The sequence below is a fragment of the Colletotrichum godetiae genome, assembly GCF_030913485.1.
Source record: "Colletotrichum godetiae strain CBS 193.32 chromosome Unknown BDP55scaffold_7, whole genome shotgun sequence".
NCBI lineage: Eukaryota > Fungi > Ascomycota > Sordariomycetes > Glomerellales > Glomerellaceae > Colletotrichum > Colletotrichum godetiae.
In genome coordinates this window covers 1,207,916-1,225,421 of record NW_026851255.1, presented here as the reverse complement: position 1 = coordinate 1,225,421, position 17,506 = coordinate 1,207,916, and the positions used below count along the sequence as shown (strand labels likewise).

At 48.4% G+C, this 17,506-nt stretch overlaps 8 protein-coding genes across 8 annotated transcripts; 4 read left to right on the top strand and 4 right to left on the bottom strand.

Moving 5' to 3' along the window:
• Window positions 1-388: 388 nt before the first annotated feature.
• Window positions 389-2,983, bottom strand: BDP55DRAFT_628566 (uncharacterized protein; the record flags this gene model as incomplete). Its single annotated transcript, XM_060571919.1, has 4 exons — window positions 389-1,238; window positions 1,297-2,181; window positions 2,243-2,893; window positions 2,955-2,983. The coding sequence occupies 4 exons, from the start codon at window positions 2,981-2,983 to the stop codon at window positions 389-391; spliced, it is 2,415 nt and encodes an 804-aa protein (XP_060433738.1).
• Window positions 2,984-3,471: 488 nt separating this feature from the next.
• BDP55DRAFT_652522 (S-adenosyl-L-methionine-dependent methyltransferase) lies at window positions 3,472-5,864 on the bottom strand. The gene is made up of 9 exons (XM_060574120.1): window positions 5,154-5,864; window positions 5,061-5,093; window positions 4,902-4,992; window positions 4,803-4,844; window positions 4,585-4,739; window positions 4,500-4,537; window positions 4,311-4,448; window positions 3,837-4,256; window positions 3,472-3,730 (listed from the first exon to the last, which is right to left on the bottom strand). The coding sequence occupies exons 1-9, from the start codon at window positions 5,550-5,552 to the stop codon at window positions 3,691-3,693; spliced, it is 1,356 nt and encodes a 451-aa protein (XP_060433737.1). The 5' UTR covers window positions 5,553-5,864; the 3' UTR covers window positions 3,472-3,690.
• Window positions 5,865-6,539: 675 nt separating this feature from the next.
• On the top strand, window positions 6,540-7,500 carry BDP55DRAFT_691432 (fungal chitosanase; the record flags this gene model as incomplete). Its single annotated transcript, XM_060576967.1, has 3 exons — window positions 6,540-6,708; window positions 6,771-7,102; window positions 7,153-7,500. 3 exons carry the CDS (start codon window positions 6,540-6,542, stop codon window positions 7,498-7,500), a joined length of 849 nt encoding a protein of 282 aa, XP_060433736.1.
• A 151-nt stretch (window positions 7,501-7,651) lies between these two features.
• On the bottom strand, window positions 7,652-11,584 carry BDP55DRAFT_701879 (cytochrome P450; the record flags this gene model as incomplete). The annotated part of the gene is made up of 7 exons (XM_060577932.1): window positions 7,652-7,968; window positions 8,028-8,165; window positions 8,232-8,429; window positions 10,400-10,813; window positions 10,879-11,142; window positions 11,202-11,284; window positions 11,359-11,584. The coding sequence occupies 7 exons, from the start codon at window positions 11,582-11,584 to the stop codon at window positions 7,780-7,782; spliced, it is 1,512 nt and encodes a 503-aa protein (XP_060433735.1). The 3' UTR covers window positions 7,652-7,779.
• Window positions 11,585-12,107: 523 nt separating this feature from the next.
• BDP55DRAFT_604107 (Alpha/Beta hydrolase protein) lies at window positions 12,108-13,143 on the top strand (the record flags this gene model as incomplete). Its single annotated transcript, XM_060571080.1, has 1 exon — window positions 12,108-13,143. Exon 1 carries the CDS (start codon window positions 12,298-12,300, stop codon window positions 13,141-13,143), a length of 846 nt encoding a protein of 281 aa, XP_060433734.1. The 5' UTR covers window positions 12,108-12,297.
• A 190-nt stretch (window positions 13,144-13,333) lies between these two features.
• BDP55DRAFT_758165 (NAD binding domain of 6-phosphogluconate dehydrogenase-domain-containing protein) lies at window positions 13,334-14,715 on the bottom strand. The gene is made up of 4 exons (XM_060580797.1): window positions 14,558-14,715; window positions 14,134-14,510; window positions 13,543-14,043; window positions 13,334-13,488 (listed from the first exon to the last, which is right to left on the bottom strand). The coding sequence occupies exons 1-4, from the start codon at window positions 14,580-14,582 to the stop codon at window positions 13,438-13,440; spliced, it is 954 nt and encodes a 317-aa protein (XP_060433733.1). The 5' UTR covers window positions 14,583-14,715; the 3' UTR covers window positions 13,334-13,437.
• A 296-nt stretch (window positions 14,716-15,011) lies between these two features.
• BDP55DRAFT_545466 (uncharacterized protein) lies at window positions 15,012-16,022 on the top strand (the record flags this gene model as incomplete). The annotated part of the gene is made up of 2 exons (XM_060568578.1): window positions 15,012-15,285; window positions 15,346-16,022. The coding sequence occupies 2 exons, from the start codon at window positions 15,012-15,014 to the stop codon at window positions 16,020-16,022; spliced, it is 951 nt and encodes a 316-aa protein (XP_060433732.1).
• Window positions 16,023-16,307: 285 nt separating this feature from the next.
• On the top strand, window positions 16,308-17,354 carry BDP55DRAFT_691425 (uncharacterized protein; the record flags this gene model as incomplete). Its single annotated transcript, XM_060576966.1, has 4 exons — window positions 16,308-16,419; window positions 16,471-16,543; window positions 16,626-17,050; window positions 17,110-17,354. The coding sequence occupies 4 exons, from the start codon at window positions 16,308-16,310 to the stop codon at window positions 17,352-17,354; spliced, it is 855 nt and encodes a 284-aa protein (XP_060433731.1).
• Window positions 17,355-17,506: the final 152 nt, after the last annotated feature.

Here is a 17,506-nt window from a genome sequence, read left to right as displayed (position 1 = left end):
ATTCTGTTACATAAATCACCTTAATTTTGGTGATGGCCAGGGAATAATCATCCGTTTAAGTAGGCTGATATTACCGCCACATAGTTCGACTTAGTTTGGTCACAAAGTAAACTGGATTTCAAACCAATAAAGAGCAATACATTCAGGTAGAGATTTCCTGATGTTTTTCGGTACCTGGCTGGAACCACGATTCGCCGATACTGAAGGTGATGGTGTGAGCGTGAAGCACTTGTGTGCCTGTGAGGTATTCACCAAATCTTAATGAGCTAGCATTCTGTGAATTCTACCTTTCTCAGATCAAACTTCATTGGGACTTACCCCCTGGGCTCGGAATTCGCTTTTGGGGCTTATCAGATGATCAGTCAATCCCTCTCTAACTCCTGCACCGTCACTTGTAGACTCGGCCTGGACCGGTCTCTGGGACTTTGACCGTATCGACCGCAGCTGTCGTGAAGGCACACTTCCCAACACCCCCAGTCATATTTAGAACTCCCCACTGGACAGGAAGTAAATAGCCACCATCCCGATCTCTTTCCAGAACGTGGCAAGCAGCACTAATTGCCAGACTATTGGTCGACACCATTGGCATTGTACCATCGTACCGCTGCAACCCCATACCGATGATGATGACAACGAGAAGAATCCCCGCAAGCAATGCTAGACTCAGGTCAGAAATGCAGACACAAAATAAGGCAGAGTATGTAGACCTACTGACAAACACAGCTATCGGACTGTAGCCACATGTTGAGAAGGAGTTTACATCATCGTCAGTGCCGTTTGTGGATATGGCTCGAATCCGCGCCAAGAAAAGACTCTGTGATACCAGCCAGTGCATGACACCTGAGCTAGCATAGAGGGGAATCCCATATCTCAGGGGCAAAGAAATAAAGTAACTTGATCGCTGAATCCCGATCGGTTCGGAAACTCTCAGTGGCTTCCGATTGCCTGGATTCCACATGCGACTGAATTCCCTTTGGACTAGAAATGTGCTCAGCATGGTGTTGTAGACAATGTAGAGGACTGAGAGGATGAGTTGAGGTAGGTTGGCCAGCAGCACATTGGCTATCAGACCTCCCGGATCAGTGCGAGGCATGTTAATGACTAAGTAAGTGTAAGGAGTCAAGGCACCAAAGCCTAACTTCCATAATTGTGGAATTTCTACGCCGAAGCCTCGCTGTCTTAGGCTTACGAACGACATCGTAAGAAGAACAGCAGCGATGATGATTACGAGAAGACACCTGTTAGGAAGTCAATAAAACTAAGCAGATTGCAGTAAACCAAGAGTAGCGTTCCTACATGGCTAACATAACGACCCAACGTCTAAGACTTGCGGACGATCTCCACTGTTTTGGTTTCATTTCAAATATCCTCGGCTGGGGAGCTTTTTGAAATATAGCAGGAGGAGATCGAACGAAACGGTTCTTTGGTGTTCGAGTAGTCAAGAAGTCGTATTTCGTCGCAAGTCCCATATCGACAGTTTGTCCGCATGGTTCCCTCATGAAAGAAGCGATAGCATCGCCCAACGTGTATAAGACTTCTTTTTCTTGGTCCTGCCTCTTCGGATTTTGCCATCTCCTTAGAGCCCATATTGAGAGCATGATGGAAGCCTTAATCATGTTCATGATGCAGATAGTGAACATGATAGGAGGCGAATATTCAAACCGACAATTCGCGCTGAGGCCTTCTGGCGGCTGGACAATACACCGTGACACCTCATAATACGGAGGCCCAAGAAACCATTTGGTCACGGGCTTCGGAGGTGATAAAGCCGCAAAGTGACCAGTACCATTGCCCAGAGCCCACATGTTCTTGGACCAGTCGTCCAAGCGAGGAACAATGGAAACGTACATGAGCAGACTGTCTTCCGGTGGATTCTGCAAAGATTCGTTCTTGACTAGAATAATCGCGTTTCCTTGCGGATTGAAGTAGTCATCATACAAGTCGAAACATGCTGATACGTTGCGTTCTTCGTAGATCGATGCATTGCTCTGTATCCCACGCACTACTTCTTCGTAATCCAGATTCAAGGGGTTGACTCGCGTGTCTTCCCAGCCGTAGTCGCCGGCTCGGTTGGTTTCTGCTGTCTTTAAACTCCATGTGGCATTGTTCAAGAATGAATCTTTGACAACCACGACTGTGTAATTATGTGATGATAGTGACTGGAACACAGCTGAGTTGTATCTCAAAGGGGTAGATGTAAGCAATTGAGCAAATATCTCGGAAGAAAGCAAATTACCCTTACATGAGATGGATGGGAATAGAGGTGAGCGCAAGTAAGGCCCACGAACATCGCCTCCACATACTGAGATATTTCAGGTTTCGGAGACTAGGGATGCCAATGTCCAGCCACTTGTGCTTCGCGTGAGCAGCATTCACGTTCTCGCGGGTCGGCGCAGCCTGTAGTTGCATGCAATAATTTGAAGCTGACAGCATACCAGTTCCCAAAAGATTGATGAGCAAATGCAACCACTGGTCCAGCCTCTTCACGGTCGAGCAATCGCCCTCGTATATCAGCCCGACACCATTTCGGCTCCCGTAGCTTTTGACAGCAAAAATGGTCACACCGAGGTTCGTCATTAAAATGAAGCCGATGATTCCGATCTGGACCATGAGGGCACGGCTTCTCCGCGAAAACCATATGCGCCAGCTACTGTGTTCGTCGTTTTTTATCTGTGGGAACCATCCTGACAAGGTAGTCTTGTCGGCAAACTGCTGGGCTTGGAAGCTTTCGGCTCTTTCCTCTGAGACTACGGGGCTGTCATTGTTGCGGTCATTGTCATCAGCGGGTTGGTTCGGAGGTGTTTTAGGCAAGGCTGCGGTCGCCATAGGTGACTCGATCGGTGTTTCCCTTTGATCGTTGGGCACAGCGGTCAGTTGCGCAACTGATGCGATACTGCAAAAGATTAGGTTAGCTCAAGATACGGTTATCGGTAAGGAGTGAAATGATTGCGCACCGTTCTGAATCTGCCTTGGATCCAGCCATCATCGTTCTGTTATTCTGAAGGAGCGCTCTCCTTTCCATACCGCTTCGGGTTCTACATGACAGCAGGGTCGACAAGATGTCGAAGAGGAAAAGGGGACAACAGCAGGCTGGCGAGCAACAGCAGGATGTAAGGCTCCCAACGTCTTTTGCCCCGGCTCTATCTTTAGACACCATGTTCTCAGCTGCCAGATCCAGCTTCCAATACAGGGTCATGTTATATGCCGTGCTCCGAGACCTGCATTTGCGGCTTCATTTCATTGGCTGAGTTGTCGGCCTGTGGGTTGCAATTTATCGCGAGAGACTGATTGGTAGCCTGATTTCGAATTTGTACATGTATCGCGATGACTCGGAAACCTGGCGCAGCGACAAGGACAAGTGATCCTGTCCCAATCTGCCTTATAAAAAAAAGACCAAATTGTCATTCCATGAAGTATGTACGCAAGTTCTTTGACACTGGGAATTTTGGGCACACTTAAATTACGCGGCGACTCGTCATTGCCGATTTATTTGGTAAGCAGTTGTTCGTTGGAGAGACAAAGAGATACAACAAGCTTTAAAGGCTGGAGACCATGATCTGACGGAGTTTTCGTCCTGAGAAGAACAGGCAACCGAGAGAGAATTTGCATTCGATTGCTTGTCGACCTTGACTGTTTCGCATTGGTATCCTAACTCTGCATAGCTATGGTCTGAAGAATTGTTCTCGACAGCTAAGCTTCATCTAACGGCCTCTTAGCGTAAATAACCCACCTGCCATGGTCAGTATGGGAGGTACACTTGAAGATTGTTACAAATCGGAGCGCTACGGAAAAATCCAGCGTCTGAAGGGAAATTGGAGGACGAAAACTTGACTCACATAGGGGTGTAATGGTGTATACTCCTGTCTTTCAGATCCTTCCGCACCTGAGTAAGCAAGGTCTGGACCTCTGCATTGGTCCAGTCGAGCGCCCTGGTCAATGCTGCCATAGTCCAGGCTTCGAGGCCTTGAGAAGAATTCTCGAGAGCCCATTCTCCAAGCTCTTTGTAATGCGGATCTTTTGCCCATGGACCGACCGGCCACTTGAATGGAACAATGGTTGCATCGGCGAAGCCAGCTTCCTTCAATATAGGAACAAGACTAGGAACGTTCACGAATGGACGGCCGAGGATTTTGAAGCACTCGTCGAGCTTGTCCGCCCACTGCCAAGCAGCATGATCTGGTGTCAAAGTCCCATCGTTCGACTGGGTGCGCGCATGGCCTTCAAATAATTCAATGTAGCCACCAGGGGTAAGGCCACTACGATATTTTGGCTTAGATCATAGTAACATGCGGAACAAATTGGAAACTTACGAGTAGACTTGTTTGAAGAATCCGAGCCAGTCTGAGATACTGGAAGTCATACCCCGAATATGGACGTACTCAAAGGGCTGACTGAACGTCCAGGGCTGCTCAATATCGTCGACTTCAAACTTCAGGTTCGGCGGGACACTGAAACGCATTAGCGGATGTAAAGAAGCCAAGAAATCGGGCAAATCGTACAACTGAGTCTGAATTGGGGACAGATCGACACCAAGAACCTGGGAACAAGTCAGCCTCTACTCTTTTGGTGCGCGAACTACCCTACCTCGGCATCAGGGTGCTCCTCGGCAAATTCAATGGCCCATAGACCAGTGCCAGTCCCAATGTCCAGGACGCGCTTGACGCCCGAACCTTCTTTGTTCGGGGGAGCGAGACCCAGCTTGTAATCCAAGGTCAAAAGGTAAAGATTATGCTGTAGGTCTAAACGAACATGAAGAAAAGGAGTGTAAGTAGCGGTACTGGCTGGGCCAACAAACCACATACCAAGCCTGTCATTCTCTCTCTCGTCGTTTGGGAAAAGATATTCTTGATTTTGTTAGACACCGTATTGCCAACACAAAAGAGACTCAAGTGGTAACTCACTCCCATCCTTGTGCTTGTGGTAAGTCCTCCCGTTTTCTAAGCGATGTTGAAGCATTGAGCTCGACAAGCTCGTGCTTGAAGATGCCACGCTCTGAAGCAGGTTAGGAGATCGCGAAAAAGCACGAGTAATTTGGAGCATGCTAGCAAGGGGTTGCCTACCGTTGCTCTGTCCGAGAAATTATCATCTGACAACTATGCGGACAAGTCAGTGCTGTCATTTCGACAGAATATGAGTCTTTCGGTATCCCTCACATCGCTATTCTCCGCATCGGCCTCTAGAATAGGGCCATGACTGGTTGTCGCGCCGGAGTTTAGGTTACCAACAGGCCCAGGGTTGTCAACAGATGCTGATATGAGCGGAGCTGCAGAGTCATGCTCAGCTCTAGAGGCTGTCTGACTCTCAGCCATGCTGATTAATGATAGATCTTTAAGACGCGAAGGAACATGAGGTCTCGAAGCTACCAAGGACGACTCTTCCTCATATATGTCTGCAGGTGTCACAGGGAACTTACCCCTCTTCTTGGCCAAACGGAGTGATGCAGGCCTGTGGCATCTCGCAGTGGAGCAATTTGCTTGTTGATATGTGATGTTGGTTGCAACAAGTATTAGACATACTCCAACAGCCTCCGGGGGTAGTATGGGACGCGGCATAGTGCACCAACACGGGCTGACCGGCCGTGTCTGTACTGAGGTGGATTCAATACCGAAATCATCTTCTTAGCCAGCCATTCAGTTGACGTACAGTCCAGCCGGGCAGATTATGCTCTCAGGGTAGCCATGCTTGAGCGATTGGCGGCGCGATACAGGTAAGGTTATGTTATTGCCAAGTTGAATTGAATCGCGAATGCCGAGTCTTCTTCTTCCTCCTCGGAATCTCGCACCCCTTTAGCGGTTCAAAAAACCTGCTACTGGGCACAGTATTTCTCGAAGGAGGAAACAGAGCATCGATTTTATAAACTATCCGTGCCATTGTCAAGAGGGAACCGGGAGGAACTGTCCTGTTTTGTGATGCTAGCATTTCGCTTATTTCCTTTTTTTTCAAATGCTGATGAGTCGAACCAGAGCTCCTTATTATTAATAACCTTTCTCCCATTGACACTAGACCATTTGAGGTGTTGGGGCATCTTAAACTTTAGGCTTAAATAAACGCTGTCGTTGCTTCCCCATAGCCAGCGCTCCGATTGACTCGGGCGCAATATGAACAATGACAGAAAGCCATGGGGAGCGGGCCGAAATCTAGGTCTCACTCTCTCAGTCACCTTGCGCCTCAATTCCATGAGTGGCTGAACGCCTGTTTCACACAGACCAAGCGTGGCCGAGGACCATGAATCCTTCACTTAATCACTGATTGTTGATGCCTGGTTGTCAATCGCGCGTCCGTCATCCCATTACTTCTTCTCTCAGACCCCAGTCAGGTCGCTTGAGACTTGGCCAAGAGCCCCGGCGTGCTCGTGTTCATCTCAGAGCGTCTAAATTGAGGGCTGTGCACAACTAGTGCTTTGAATGGCGCTGCAGGACTCCGTGGATCACGTGGAGACCAAAACGCGACTCATCGCCCATGATTCCCTGCCCCCGAGCATCCCGTCTCACCTCATTCTTTTCTCTTCAGTCTCATCGGTGGAATTCATTACACTCATCATGGTCTCATTAGGCGGCGTCTTCCTTCTCTTCGTACTACTAGCAGCACAGGCATCAACGCGCGATATTCCGAGCAACGTAAAGGACTTTTATGACTTCGTTCGCGGGCGGAACAAGTGCCATCATGTGCTAGCAAGCGGGTTTCACAGCAGTGAGGGTGACAGCGGAGGTACGTGCTTCAGCCCCTCAACGGCTAAGGCCAAAAAGAAGCTCACAGAATTCATTCACCAGGTTTTAGCTATTGCGGAGATTACCTTGATGATTACAAGATCATATATCTCCAAGGGAAAAATGGCGAGCTGGCCAATATGGACGTGGACTGCGATGGCGAGCAAGCCGGAGGCGACGGACGCTGCGGCAGCTCCACTGACACTCAATCTGAGACGACGTTCCGCGACCAGCTGAGAGGTTACGGAACTGGGCGACGAGATCTTAACGCCTCGGTACATACTTATGTTGTTTTCGGTAATGAAGGTACGAAGAGCGGATGGCCTACCTTCAATCCAGAAAAGCACGGTGTCAGACCACTCAGCGTAATGGCTGTAGTGTGCAATAACAAACTGGCGAGTCTACCTCACTCCACTTGCGATTCGAGTCTAATGAAACTTTGTAGCTGTACGGAATCTGGGGAGATACAAATGGTGATGATGGGCCTCAATCCATGGTTGGAGAGGCGTCAATATCACTCGCCACTGCATGCTATGGCAATAGCATCAACGGCAACTCAGGACATGATGACAACGATGTCTTGTATATTGCTTTCACGGGTGACGATGCGGTTCCTGGAGCAAGCGGGGCCAACTGGACTGCGTCAAATTATGAAGACTTCCAAAGCAGCATTGCAGATCTTGGCAATAAGCTCATTGACCGTGTCGGGAGCGGGGGCAATGGCAGGCCATTGGAAGATCACTGGATGCTCGTTTCTGCGGTCGCCTTTGGCATTATTTCGTTCCTGTTTTGAGATTAATAGAAAGGCGAATCGAGAACTTCGTATCATTCAGCAGGCACGTTCGAGACATCCTAGCATGCATGGCTAGCGAGGTGAATTGATATTTTGGGGCAATAGGCTTATCTACTTCTATTGACTTATTCTAGCATCTTTGTCCTAAACTAAAACAATGCACGTGTAGAATTGGCTTGAAGGATGTTGTAGCCTAAGTGAATTTTCAGCATTAGATTTGAGCCCCACAATGAGTATGTATACGCTGCATCCATCCTCTTCTTTGCGAATGGAAATCTCCTAATTGCTGCTCCTGGGTGAAACTTTGCATAACATGTCAACCTGCTTAACCAACCAGTAGTTCTCATGTCTTATCCGTTCCGGTTCCAAAGGCGTGAAGTCAAAAGTCTTGACCAGGGTGGGCACAAGCTTGTTAATTTCTAGCAAGCTGATGTTTTTCCCAATGCAAGTACGAGAACCAATTCCAAACTAAAGGGAAGGTCAATGAGTCATTATTTGGGTGTATCAATTCATCTGGTGTCACTCACTGGTATCCAGTTTGATTCCATGAGAGAAATGTGTTCTCTGTCCTGGCCGAGCCACCTGTCAGGGCGGTACTCATTGGCATCAGCACCAAAGATATCCCGGTTCCGGTGTAAGACCCAGGTATTGACGCCGACAACGCACTATATCCATTGCAATAGGTCAGATATACTGGAGTGGTCTGTTAAAGCCGTAGCAATGGGACTTACACCCTCGGTAAAATCTCTTCCAAGAAGATTTACGCCACCTTTTGGGACTATACGGGCCAGCGGAAGGCCTGTCGCTGGATGTAGTCTGAGTGACTCTTTGATACAAGCCTGAAGATAGCTAATAGCTTGGGCATCTCTGAAAGGGATGAATTCAGGGTTTTCTAGCTCTGCAAACTTTGCATCGATATCTTCGCGAAGCTGTAAATATTGTTAGAACCATCACCCGAGCCAGGCGCGCAACGTACTAAGTCAAAGCACCCACTTATGGGCCCCCCCCCCCCTTTTGGGCCCCCCCAAAATCCCGCCCAGCCACCGCATTAAAATCCTACCCTCAATGTACAAACCACCACAACAATTGCAAAAATCGTCCAAATGCATTTCTTTTTTGCACAATTATCAATCGATATATAATAGTCTCGTATACCGAAAATGAGCTCCAACGGGCTCTTGATGCTATTAGGAACGGTCTCTCTATCAGGAGGGCCTCGATTAAGTTCGGAGTTCCCAGGGCAACACTTCAGAATCGAAGGAGAGGCCACCAGACGAGAGCGAGGGCATTCGCAGAGCTTCAGAGGCTTCTTCCATAGCAGGAAGACCAGCTGGCACAGTGGGTTCGAATTCAGCATTGCCTAGGTGTCGCACCAACCCATAAACAGGTCAGGGAATTCGCTAAGCGAGTTCTAAGATCCCAGGGGGATAATAAACCACTTGGCAAGAGATAGATCGACGCTTTTATTAAAAGGAATCCATCAGTAAGGGTCCAGAGAAGTCGTCTAATTAATTCGCGACGTATTAATAGAGCTACCACTGATATAATTAAATCATGGTTTAGATTACTCGACATACCAAAGATCAAGGACATCCAACAGGCCAACAGGTATAATATGGATAAGACTGGTATTATGGAGGGCAAGGGAGCCAATAGTCTGGTCTTAGGCATAGCAGAGGCCACAGCAGTGCAAAAAAAAGAGCCTGGTTCGCGTACCTAGGTATCAATTATCGAGTATATCTCTGCTGATAGCAGAGCTATCAAACCACTAGTCATATACAAGGGAAAGTCGGTTCAACAGCAATGGTTTCCACTTGAACTTAACCCATATGCTAGTTAGGAGTTCACAGCAACAGATAATGGCTAGACGACCGACGACACTGCCCTTTGGTAGTTAAAAATAGTATTCTTGCCACAGACTAAGACCCCCCCTATTAGGGGGCTCAACAAGCTGAACCAGCCTCGACTATTGGTACTGGATAGGCATAGGAGTCATACGACGACAGAATTCATGTAGGAGTGCTATAGAAACAACGTCTACTTACTGTTCTTGCCACCACACACTTCCCATGTCCTCCAGCCGTTAGATATAGCTATCTTTGGACCTATCAAGTCCCACTACAGAAAAGAGCTCAGCAAGGAGGATATAGTAGACAATTCTACTATCGTTGGAAAGCGGTACTTCTTGAGCTGCTACCAGAAGGCTCGTTTGGCTAGTTTAACGTCGTCAAATATACGAAGTAGGTAGAAAGCAACTAGATTATGGCCACCTAACATGTCCAAGCCACTTACCAACCCAATGGTCCTACCCACCCAAGTCACACCATCCAAAAAGGGCACAGATACTAGGCAGACGACTAGAAAGGCTAGGGAAACACTTGACTGGGCATCAGCGACGTCTATTATTGACTAGTCAACTTCCAGGAGGGCCAGCGAGCTCTACAACCACTTGAAGCTATTCATAGAGCTCAGTCTAGACGATAGCACTCGACGACTACTATTCAGAAAGGTGAAAAAGGCTTTTAGGGAGCAGGCCTACCACTTGGCCACATCTCGGCACCAAGTTCGAGTTCTAGAGGCAAAAATAGAGCGCATAAGGCCCAGGAAAAAGAAGACTGTCCCAACAGACCCAAACACCAGGTTCGCCAACATCTAGAACATCCAGAGAGCTCAGGAGGACTCTGGCGACCGTATAGTTAGTCCCAATCGACTCGCAGGGGTCGAACTACCTAGGGATAATAATGACTGTATTATTGTGGCAGTAGAAGACAGTTAATTAATTGAGTGTAGTTGGTGGCGATGTTTTGATGCCATGTTTGTTGGGGGGCCCAAAAGGGGGGGGGGGGGCCCATAAGTGGGTGCTTTGACTTACTCAGCTGAGTAGGCGACAATAACATACCCTGTGAAGGACTTTCGGGTGGGACGCAAGATCATGGATGACAGCGCAAAGAGATATAGAGGTTGTATCAGAACCAGCTCCAATGTTGGTCATGCATGTCGTGAAGACGGCATTTTCTGGGAATTTTCCGGGATTGTCGTGGTGCAAACGGAAAAGCTTGGACATGAAGTCCTGTCTCTCTGGGCTCCCCTTCTCCATTTCAAACTGGCTCCTACCTTTGTCCAGCTGTTCAGCGGTGAAGTTGACCGCGTTCATCAACTTTCCTGGAGGAAGCTTGGACAGCAACCAGGTGAGAGGTCCGTGAAGCTCGTGTTCTATCCCAACCATGGCGCAGTACTTGAGGTAGACGTGTTGACCAGCGAAGATCCCAAGTCGATCGCTTCCTGTATCCAGGCAGCCAAATCTTTGTCCAAGCTATGGAACATGGGTGGCATTTTGTAAGAAGAAGTAAGATGAGAGTTCTTTGCGCAGAGACTTACCGTAATTTGACTGATGACATCAAATGCATAACATTGCATCCAAAACTGAAGGTCGATGGGATTTTGAGTCTTACTGAAGTCTTCAAGTCGCCCCACATAAACTCTCAAGCAGTCTTCGACGTCGGGCTCCATTGCTCTAAGGGAGGTGACAGAGTAAAGATTTGCTACGAGACGCCGATGTGCGGCGTGACGTGCGCCATCCCGATCCGTAAATAGGTCTTGCCAAGGAACACCAGTTGGACTTGAAGCTTCGTACCATGCGGACTAAGAGGCGACAATTGTCAGTGATGGCAAATCAATGTCATGAGCTCGATCATGCGTGCCTTGGGAAACCCCTTTCCAATACCGTAAATCGTCTTAATCACGATCGGATCGTTGATACTATATTGCTTCGGAGCAATTCGCACTATGACACCTATCCAACGCATTGTATTATAAGCGAGAGAACCTCATAGTTTCCACAGAATTAAAATATCATACCGTATTTTTCGTGGAGTTCAATGTTGCGATGGTGAAAATTTCCGTCTCTCACTTGTCGAAAGTACCAGAGTCTTGAAAGGCGAGCCTCGAATGGGCCAGGCAACTTCCGAAGAGACGAGAACGTCTCTGTGATGACATCCACTGAGGCCCAAATGAGGGCGACAAGGACGAGAAGGAGGGCGTAGATCGATGGGGTGAGAGTGTTGGTCGAGTTATTTGGGTCCATTGTGATTTGTGAAAGTCTAATCCGCGTTCCGGACAGCCTGGTATAGGCAAGTGGGTTGATCAAACTAGGAGAGCTCCTTTTTCAGGCTAAATGTAAGGTGAAAATTACTCTTGTGGGTTGAACAATGATCAATCGGGCAGTATGCACAACAATGATGATTGAACTTCTGAAAGCGCGTAAGGTTCGAGGTTGACGTTATTGGTTTCACAGAACACTTATAAACAGATATTATGTAGTATTCGCACCAGACCCCACAAGCCATTCGCTATAGATCAAGGCTTATCACGCAGTTGAAAGTGACTTCGCTCATTGTGTATGTGCTTGAGTATCAAATCAAGCATTCGGAGTCCTTATTGCATCCGTAAGCCAGGTCATGCTGTCGGGCTGTGACCATGCTCCCCGGAACCTTACCCCGCCAGATCTCAACTTCGCAGCGCTAGAAGACTATTTGATCTGTCTGTTACCCCACATGGCATTACTACATTACCACACAAATGAGGTATGTCATATGGCTAAGCCATCGCAGCAAGATACAACGGTTGCCAACAACATCAGTTGGTTTTGGGATACGTTACTGATGCCTCCCTGCTCATGATAGTTAGTCTCTTGCTCTTTGCCCCTCCTGTACATGGTTCCAGCAGCACGCTTAAGACCAAATCACACACCCGACTATCTTCAAACCCTTTACGAGGTTTTTCTAGTCCTGATCAACCATGGGCGATGACAATCGAAAAATAATTCGTCACTCGAATGGACAAACGACTGCATACATTCTCGACTCCTTCGTCGACCCTTGGAAACCAGCTGAGACTATATTACTCCAACATGGCTTCGGGCGAACCTTAGATCACTTCTATCATTGGGTTCCGGCCCTAGCTAGAAAGTACAACGTCTTGCGTCGCGATCTTCGAGGCCACGGCGGTTCAAGCTACCCGGGCCCCGATGACGACGAAGTGTACCAATACACAACTGCCACGATTGTGGACGAGATCAAGGACACCTTAGACCAACTCAACATTGAGAAGGTTCACTTCGTTGGAGAGTCGACAAGTGGCATGCTTGCAGAAATATTTGCCGCAAAATATCCAGAACGAGTCAACTCAATCATTGTGTGTTCATCGCCGACCCGATTGCCAGCCTCGGCGCAGCAGTTTCTTGCTTTTGGTTTGGAATCTTGGCCCCAGGCATGCCGCCAATTGGGATCCAGAGGTTGGGCAGAACGCCTTCTGGGTGCGAGCGGCACTGTGGCGAGTAGTGACCCCAACTACCTTGCATGGTGGAAGGACAAGGTTGCTGTCAGTGATGGAGAAGGGCTTGCAGGGTATGCCGAGTTCTTGAGTCAGCTGGACGCTCAGCCTTACTTGGGGGATATCAAAGCTTCTATGCTGATTTTATCGCCTACAAATAGTGCTCTTGTAAGCGTCGAATCCATGAAGAAGCTGGCTGGTGAGGTTGCGTCGTCAAAGTTGGAGATCATCGAGTCTCAAGGGCATGAGATTTATGCCGAGGCGGCAGAGGACTGCATTTTCAAGATTAAGAAGTTCCTACAGGAAATCTAGATTCGAGAATAGTAGCCTTTGGATGTTGAGGTGTTCGAGCGCACACTCTTTTCCACATTACCTACTTTGCGAATGATTCAGTGGTTCTTATTTGCTAGGCTGGTTTCATAATGTTGAGTGACTGGTGGTAGATGAGAAAAAGCTTCAAGTTAACACTGAAGCTTTGATTCACCACCTCAGATTGTCAATAGGTCATTTCTGGTTAGAAAATATAGACTTAATGGATAACATTTGCTACGTCCAACTCTAAGCATGCAACCGTCATCTTTTATGGTCTACCAATCTCCATCCCTCTTAAGTCTTCGAATCTGTGATGTACAGGTACACCGAAGAGCCATCCCGGTCCTTGAAAGAACGTTAGTTCACTCACTTCCAGAAAAAGCACATCGATTTACTTACGATACAGCGGGGGTCATTTGCGGCCTTTGCGAATACCCCATAGGCCGCCTCTGCCATGGTCGGCTGAATATTCTCCTGTTTGGCAGCCTCGATCCCCAGGGAAAGATCTTTGAGAAACATTTGAGTCTTGAACCCCAGCCTCCAATTATTACTGCTCGGGGCATGTGGGATAACGCCAGGGACTGGGCAGACATTATCTCCCATGAATGTTTGACCAGTAGAGTTGTGGATAATTGTCTGAAGCATCTTTGGGTCTACTCCTGACTTTACCCCGACTGCCATTGCTTCAGATATCAGAAGTAGAACAGAGCAGGAGATGTAGTTGTTGCTAATCTTTGCAGCAAGTCCCGAACCAACGTCACCGCACCAGAAGAGCTTTTCGGAGTCGCCCATCATTGACACCACCCGACGCAGCCTTTGGGATAATGCATCTTCCTCATCTTGGAGTCTGCGTCCGATCATGAAGGAGAGTGTCCCCTTCTCTGCTGCTGGTACGCCTCCCTGGGACATGATGGAGTCAGACAATGCTGTTGCCATCGCTCCAGTCGGTCGAAGATATGGAGTCAACTATCGATTATCGGGGAGACTCACGGAAACAGGGGCATCAACATATGTTCCTTGGGAAGCCTTTTTGATCTGATCTGCCAAGTGCCGTGCGGTGGTAGTATCAATGGTACTGCATTCAATCAACAATCTTTGTGGGTTCTTTGGAGCGGCGATAATCCCGTCTTCGACGTCGAGATAGACCTTCGATACTTCTGGTGCTCCGGGTACCATGGAAACCACTACATCTGCTGCAGCGGCGACTTCGCGAGGACTTGCAGCTACTTCCACTCGCCCGAAGCTTTCAAACTGGTCGACGAATTTCTCACAGGCTGATTTATTGACGTCAAAAACATAGACGGTAGATTGGCGCGACAAGTGACGACGAATCGATGCGGCCATGGGATAGCCAATGGCGCCAAGGCCTACGGCAGTCAGCGATCGTTCCGTAGTGGCTACGGCTGAGACTTACCTATGAATCCAATGTTGAACTCCATCTTTCCGGTATCGCCAAGGCTCTGAATAGTGTTTCGAATTATCTAGAGTCTTTTGAGATTGAACGTATTACTAGAAAGCGATACCTTCGTCCGTATTGAGCTTCGGGCATGCAATTACAGATGTTAGTAATTGAAGAGTCCTCTGAGGCGCCCCCCGCATCGCACTTCTCACAGGCAGTTCACAGTTAACGTGGGTCAAATCAGCCCAACCAACTTGTCCCCCACATCACCCCGCATCCTCCTGACGGATAGTGATCAGTCAACTGGACCTAGCACAATGACAGTGACATGAATACACGTGTACGTAAAGAGCCCTGAATGTCAGCGAGTATAGATGTCCAGAAGGATGGGAGGGTCAAAGCCTCTATCAGTCTTTGTTAACACGCACATCCAGCAGCTGCAGATTTGCCGATCACGAACTAAACCATCATGGCTAAGAATAACGAAAGCTTGAAAGTTGGGGTGATCGGACCGGCCGGGTTCGGAGGCTCTTACTTGGTCGTCGAACTCATCAACCGTGGCCATCGTGTCATCGGACTATCTCGCAACCCACAGAAACTTGGCAGTAATGACCTCTACGAACCGCGGCCTATCAACCTTGAAACATCAACTGAGGGAGAATTGGCTATGGCCATCAGCGATCTTGCGGTTGTGGTGTGCGAGTACGGGCCTCATACAGCTGGTCACGAGGCCTTACAGTACAGTAAGTTGTTCAGAGGTGGCTCGTAGCAATGAATTGCCTGACGAGAGGAAAAAATCATAGTGCCGTTCATTGAGATGATTAGAAAAATCATCCTGGCTGTCAAGCGTGCCAAAGTAGGTTACTTTGTGATGGTCGGCGGTACTGGTAGCTTGCATGTGCCCCATGAAGACGGCGTGTGCGTTGCGGATAGCAAGGACTTTTTCTTGGCCTACCGCCGTGGGATTGCAGATAGTCATGCTCATGTCACTTATATGGAAGAAAGACTTGGCCCGATAGGAAGTGCCTTGAGAGTTTACCGCGACGCTCGTCTTCTCCTCAAAGAGGGCCTAGGAAGCACGGGAGAGAAGGCGGCTGCCCAACAGACGATAAACGCTTACGAAGCTCAACTGAAAGCGCAACAAGACGCATCGAGCAGTTTCATCAAAGCTGCGCGAGCCAGTCTCATGTTTTTCGAGGGCAATACATCCTTCGACTGGACATATGTGTCACCGAGCGCTCTGTATCGCCCCGGCAGACGTACCGGCAAATACGAGATTACTCTGGGCAATTTGCCGCTCAAAAATGGACCTGATGGTGATAGTCCGCTGGACGGGAAGTTGATGGGAATTTCGGCAGCGGATCTTGCCATAGCCATCTCTGACGAAGTCGAGTCGCGAAAGCACAAGCAACAGCATTGGACTGCAACGGGGGACTTATCGGACGACACCCCCGCTCCGTCGTATGTAACACTGAATTGAATAAGATATTTCTTACCAAATTGAAACATTCTGTACATGTATGATTCTATCCAGTGAGACACGAATGCGGAGATCTGGAGTGCCTTCACTTTTGTGCTGTGCTCAGGGCCGCCCCCAGTTGGAGACAGCCTGGATCAATGTGGAGTATGCACGAAGTTCGGGCATATCAGTGTGCCGTGTTTGCGTACCTATTAACAGAGGCAGCCCCAGCCGCCGCGATGGTGCTTCAAAGGTAAACCTGGTCCATCCAAGGTAGACTTCTGAGGCAACCGCGACAACGCAAAAATGTCTGCCTACACTGTTAGCGATTCAGAATTCCAGAAGTTGGAAGGCAAAGTCATATTGGTTACTGGCGGTGCAGCCGGCATTGGGAGAGCCATTGTCGACCTCGCCCATCGTAAGCAACAGAAGACGAGCTGTTAGCGCTGTGCTGACCATTTCGTGACAGGGCATGGGGCAAAAGTAGCCTTCTGCGATATTGACGAGACTCGAGGAAAGCAAGTTCAGAAAGAGCTTGGAAAGTGAGTTGCATCTTCTCCACAGCCTTCTTGTGAAGCAACCTATTATTATGAACACTTCTGGCTCACTCTCAATCATCAACAGCGTCTTCTTCAAAAGATGTGATATATCGGACTGGAACGATCTTGTCAGCTTCTTCCAAGACGTGCACTCGAAGCTTGGTCCCATCGATACCGTGATTTCGAACGCTGCAATCAACAGGGTTGAGACCCTTGACGAACCCAGCTCTGGTGCAGACTGGTACCTCCAAAAGCCTGATATCTCAGTGCTAAACGTCAACATGGCTGGTACTTGGTATGTAACCAAGTGTGCCATTGGTTTCTTTCGTAAGACGCCTGAATCGAAATCTCAACTGGTTTTATTCGGGTCTGCTGCTAGCTTCTTCGATACACCACCCTGCTATACATACTGTGCCAGCAAGGCAGCTGTTCTGGGTCTTATGCGCGCCATGAGAACTCAGTTGCCGAAGATGAACATCACTGTCAATATGATTGCACCTTGGATGACAGGTAAGCGCACTCATCCGTTTGAGCAATGGTCAATATACACATGAAACTAAACCTTGTAGATACGGAAATGGTCACCGATCACATCAGAAGCATCTGGAAGGAGCTACCTGCGAATACACCAAAGGATGTTGCCACAGCAAGCTTATTACCTGCTATGCGACCGGAAGTGAATGGAAAGTCGTTTTTCATTCACGGCGGGAACATTAGCGACCTGGAGGACAAGCTTGACGAGACTCAACCTCTATGGTTAGGACCCGAACTCGATAAAGAGATGAGAGAAGGACAGCGTAGACTGATTCCCTAGCTAGATTATGAATTGAAAGCAGAAAGGTGGCTGTTACTGTTCGATAGCGTTGCTTCAATCCTTGGTTCAAGAAATGAAAAGGGTGCAAAAGTAAGTAGTGCTACAATATGGCCCGAAGAAGGGCGTCGCTGGAGCAGCGTCCAGAGCAGCCG

Excerpts from the sequence above, each read along its gene's own strand:
- BDP55DRAFT_652522 (XM_060574120.1), bottom strand. The coding sequence starts at position 5,552 with ATGCCGCGTCCCATACTACCCCCGGAGGCTGTTGGAGTATGTCTAATA. Across the intron at positions 4,538-4,584 it reads AGGAGCACCCTGATGCCGAG|GTTCTTGGTGTCGATCTGTC; the intron begins GTAGGGTAGTTC and ends ACTTGTTCCCAG. Across the intron at positions 4,257-4,310 it reads TTCTTCAAACAAGTCTACTC|TGGCCTTACCCCTGGTGGCT; the intron begins GTAAGTTTCCAA and ends AAAATATCGTAG.
- BDP55DRAFT_758165 (XM_060580797.1), bottom strand. The coding sequence starts at position 14,582 with ATGGAGTTCAACATTGGATTCATAG. Across the intron at positions 14,044-14,133 it reads ATGTTGATGCCCCTGTTTCC|GGAGGCGTACCAGCAGCAGA; the intron begins GTGAGTCTCCCC and ends ATCATGTCCCAG. Across the intron at positions 13,489-13,542 it reads CAAATGACCCCCGCTGTATC|GACCGGGATGGCTCTTCGGT; the intron begins GTAAGTAAATCG and ends CGTTCTTTCAAG.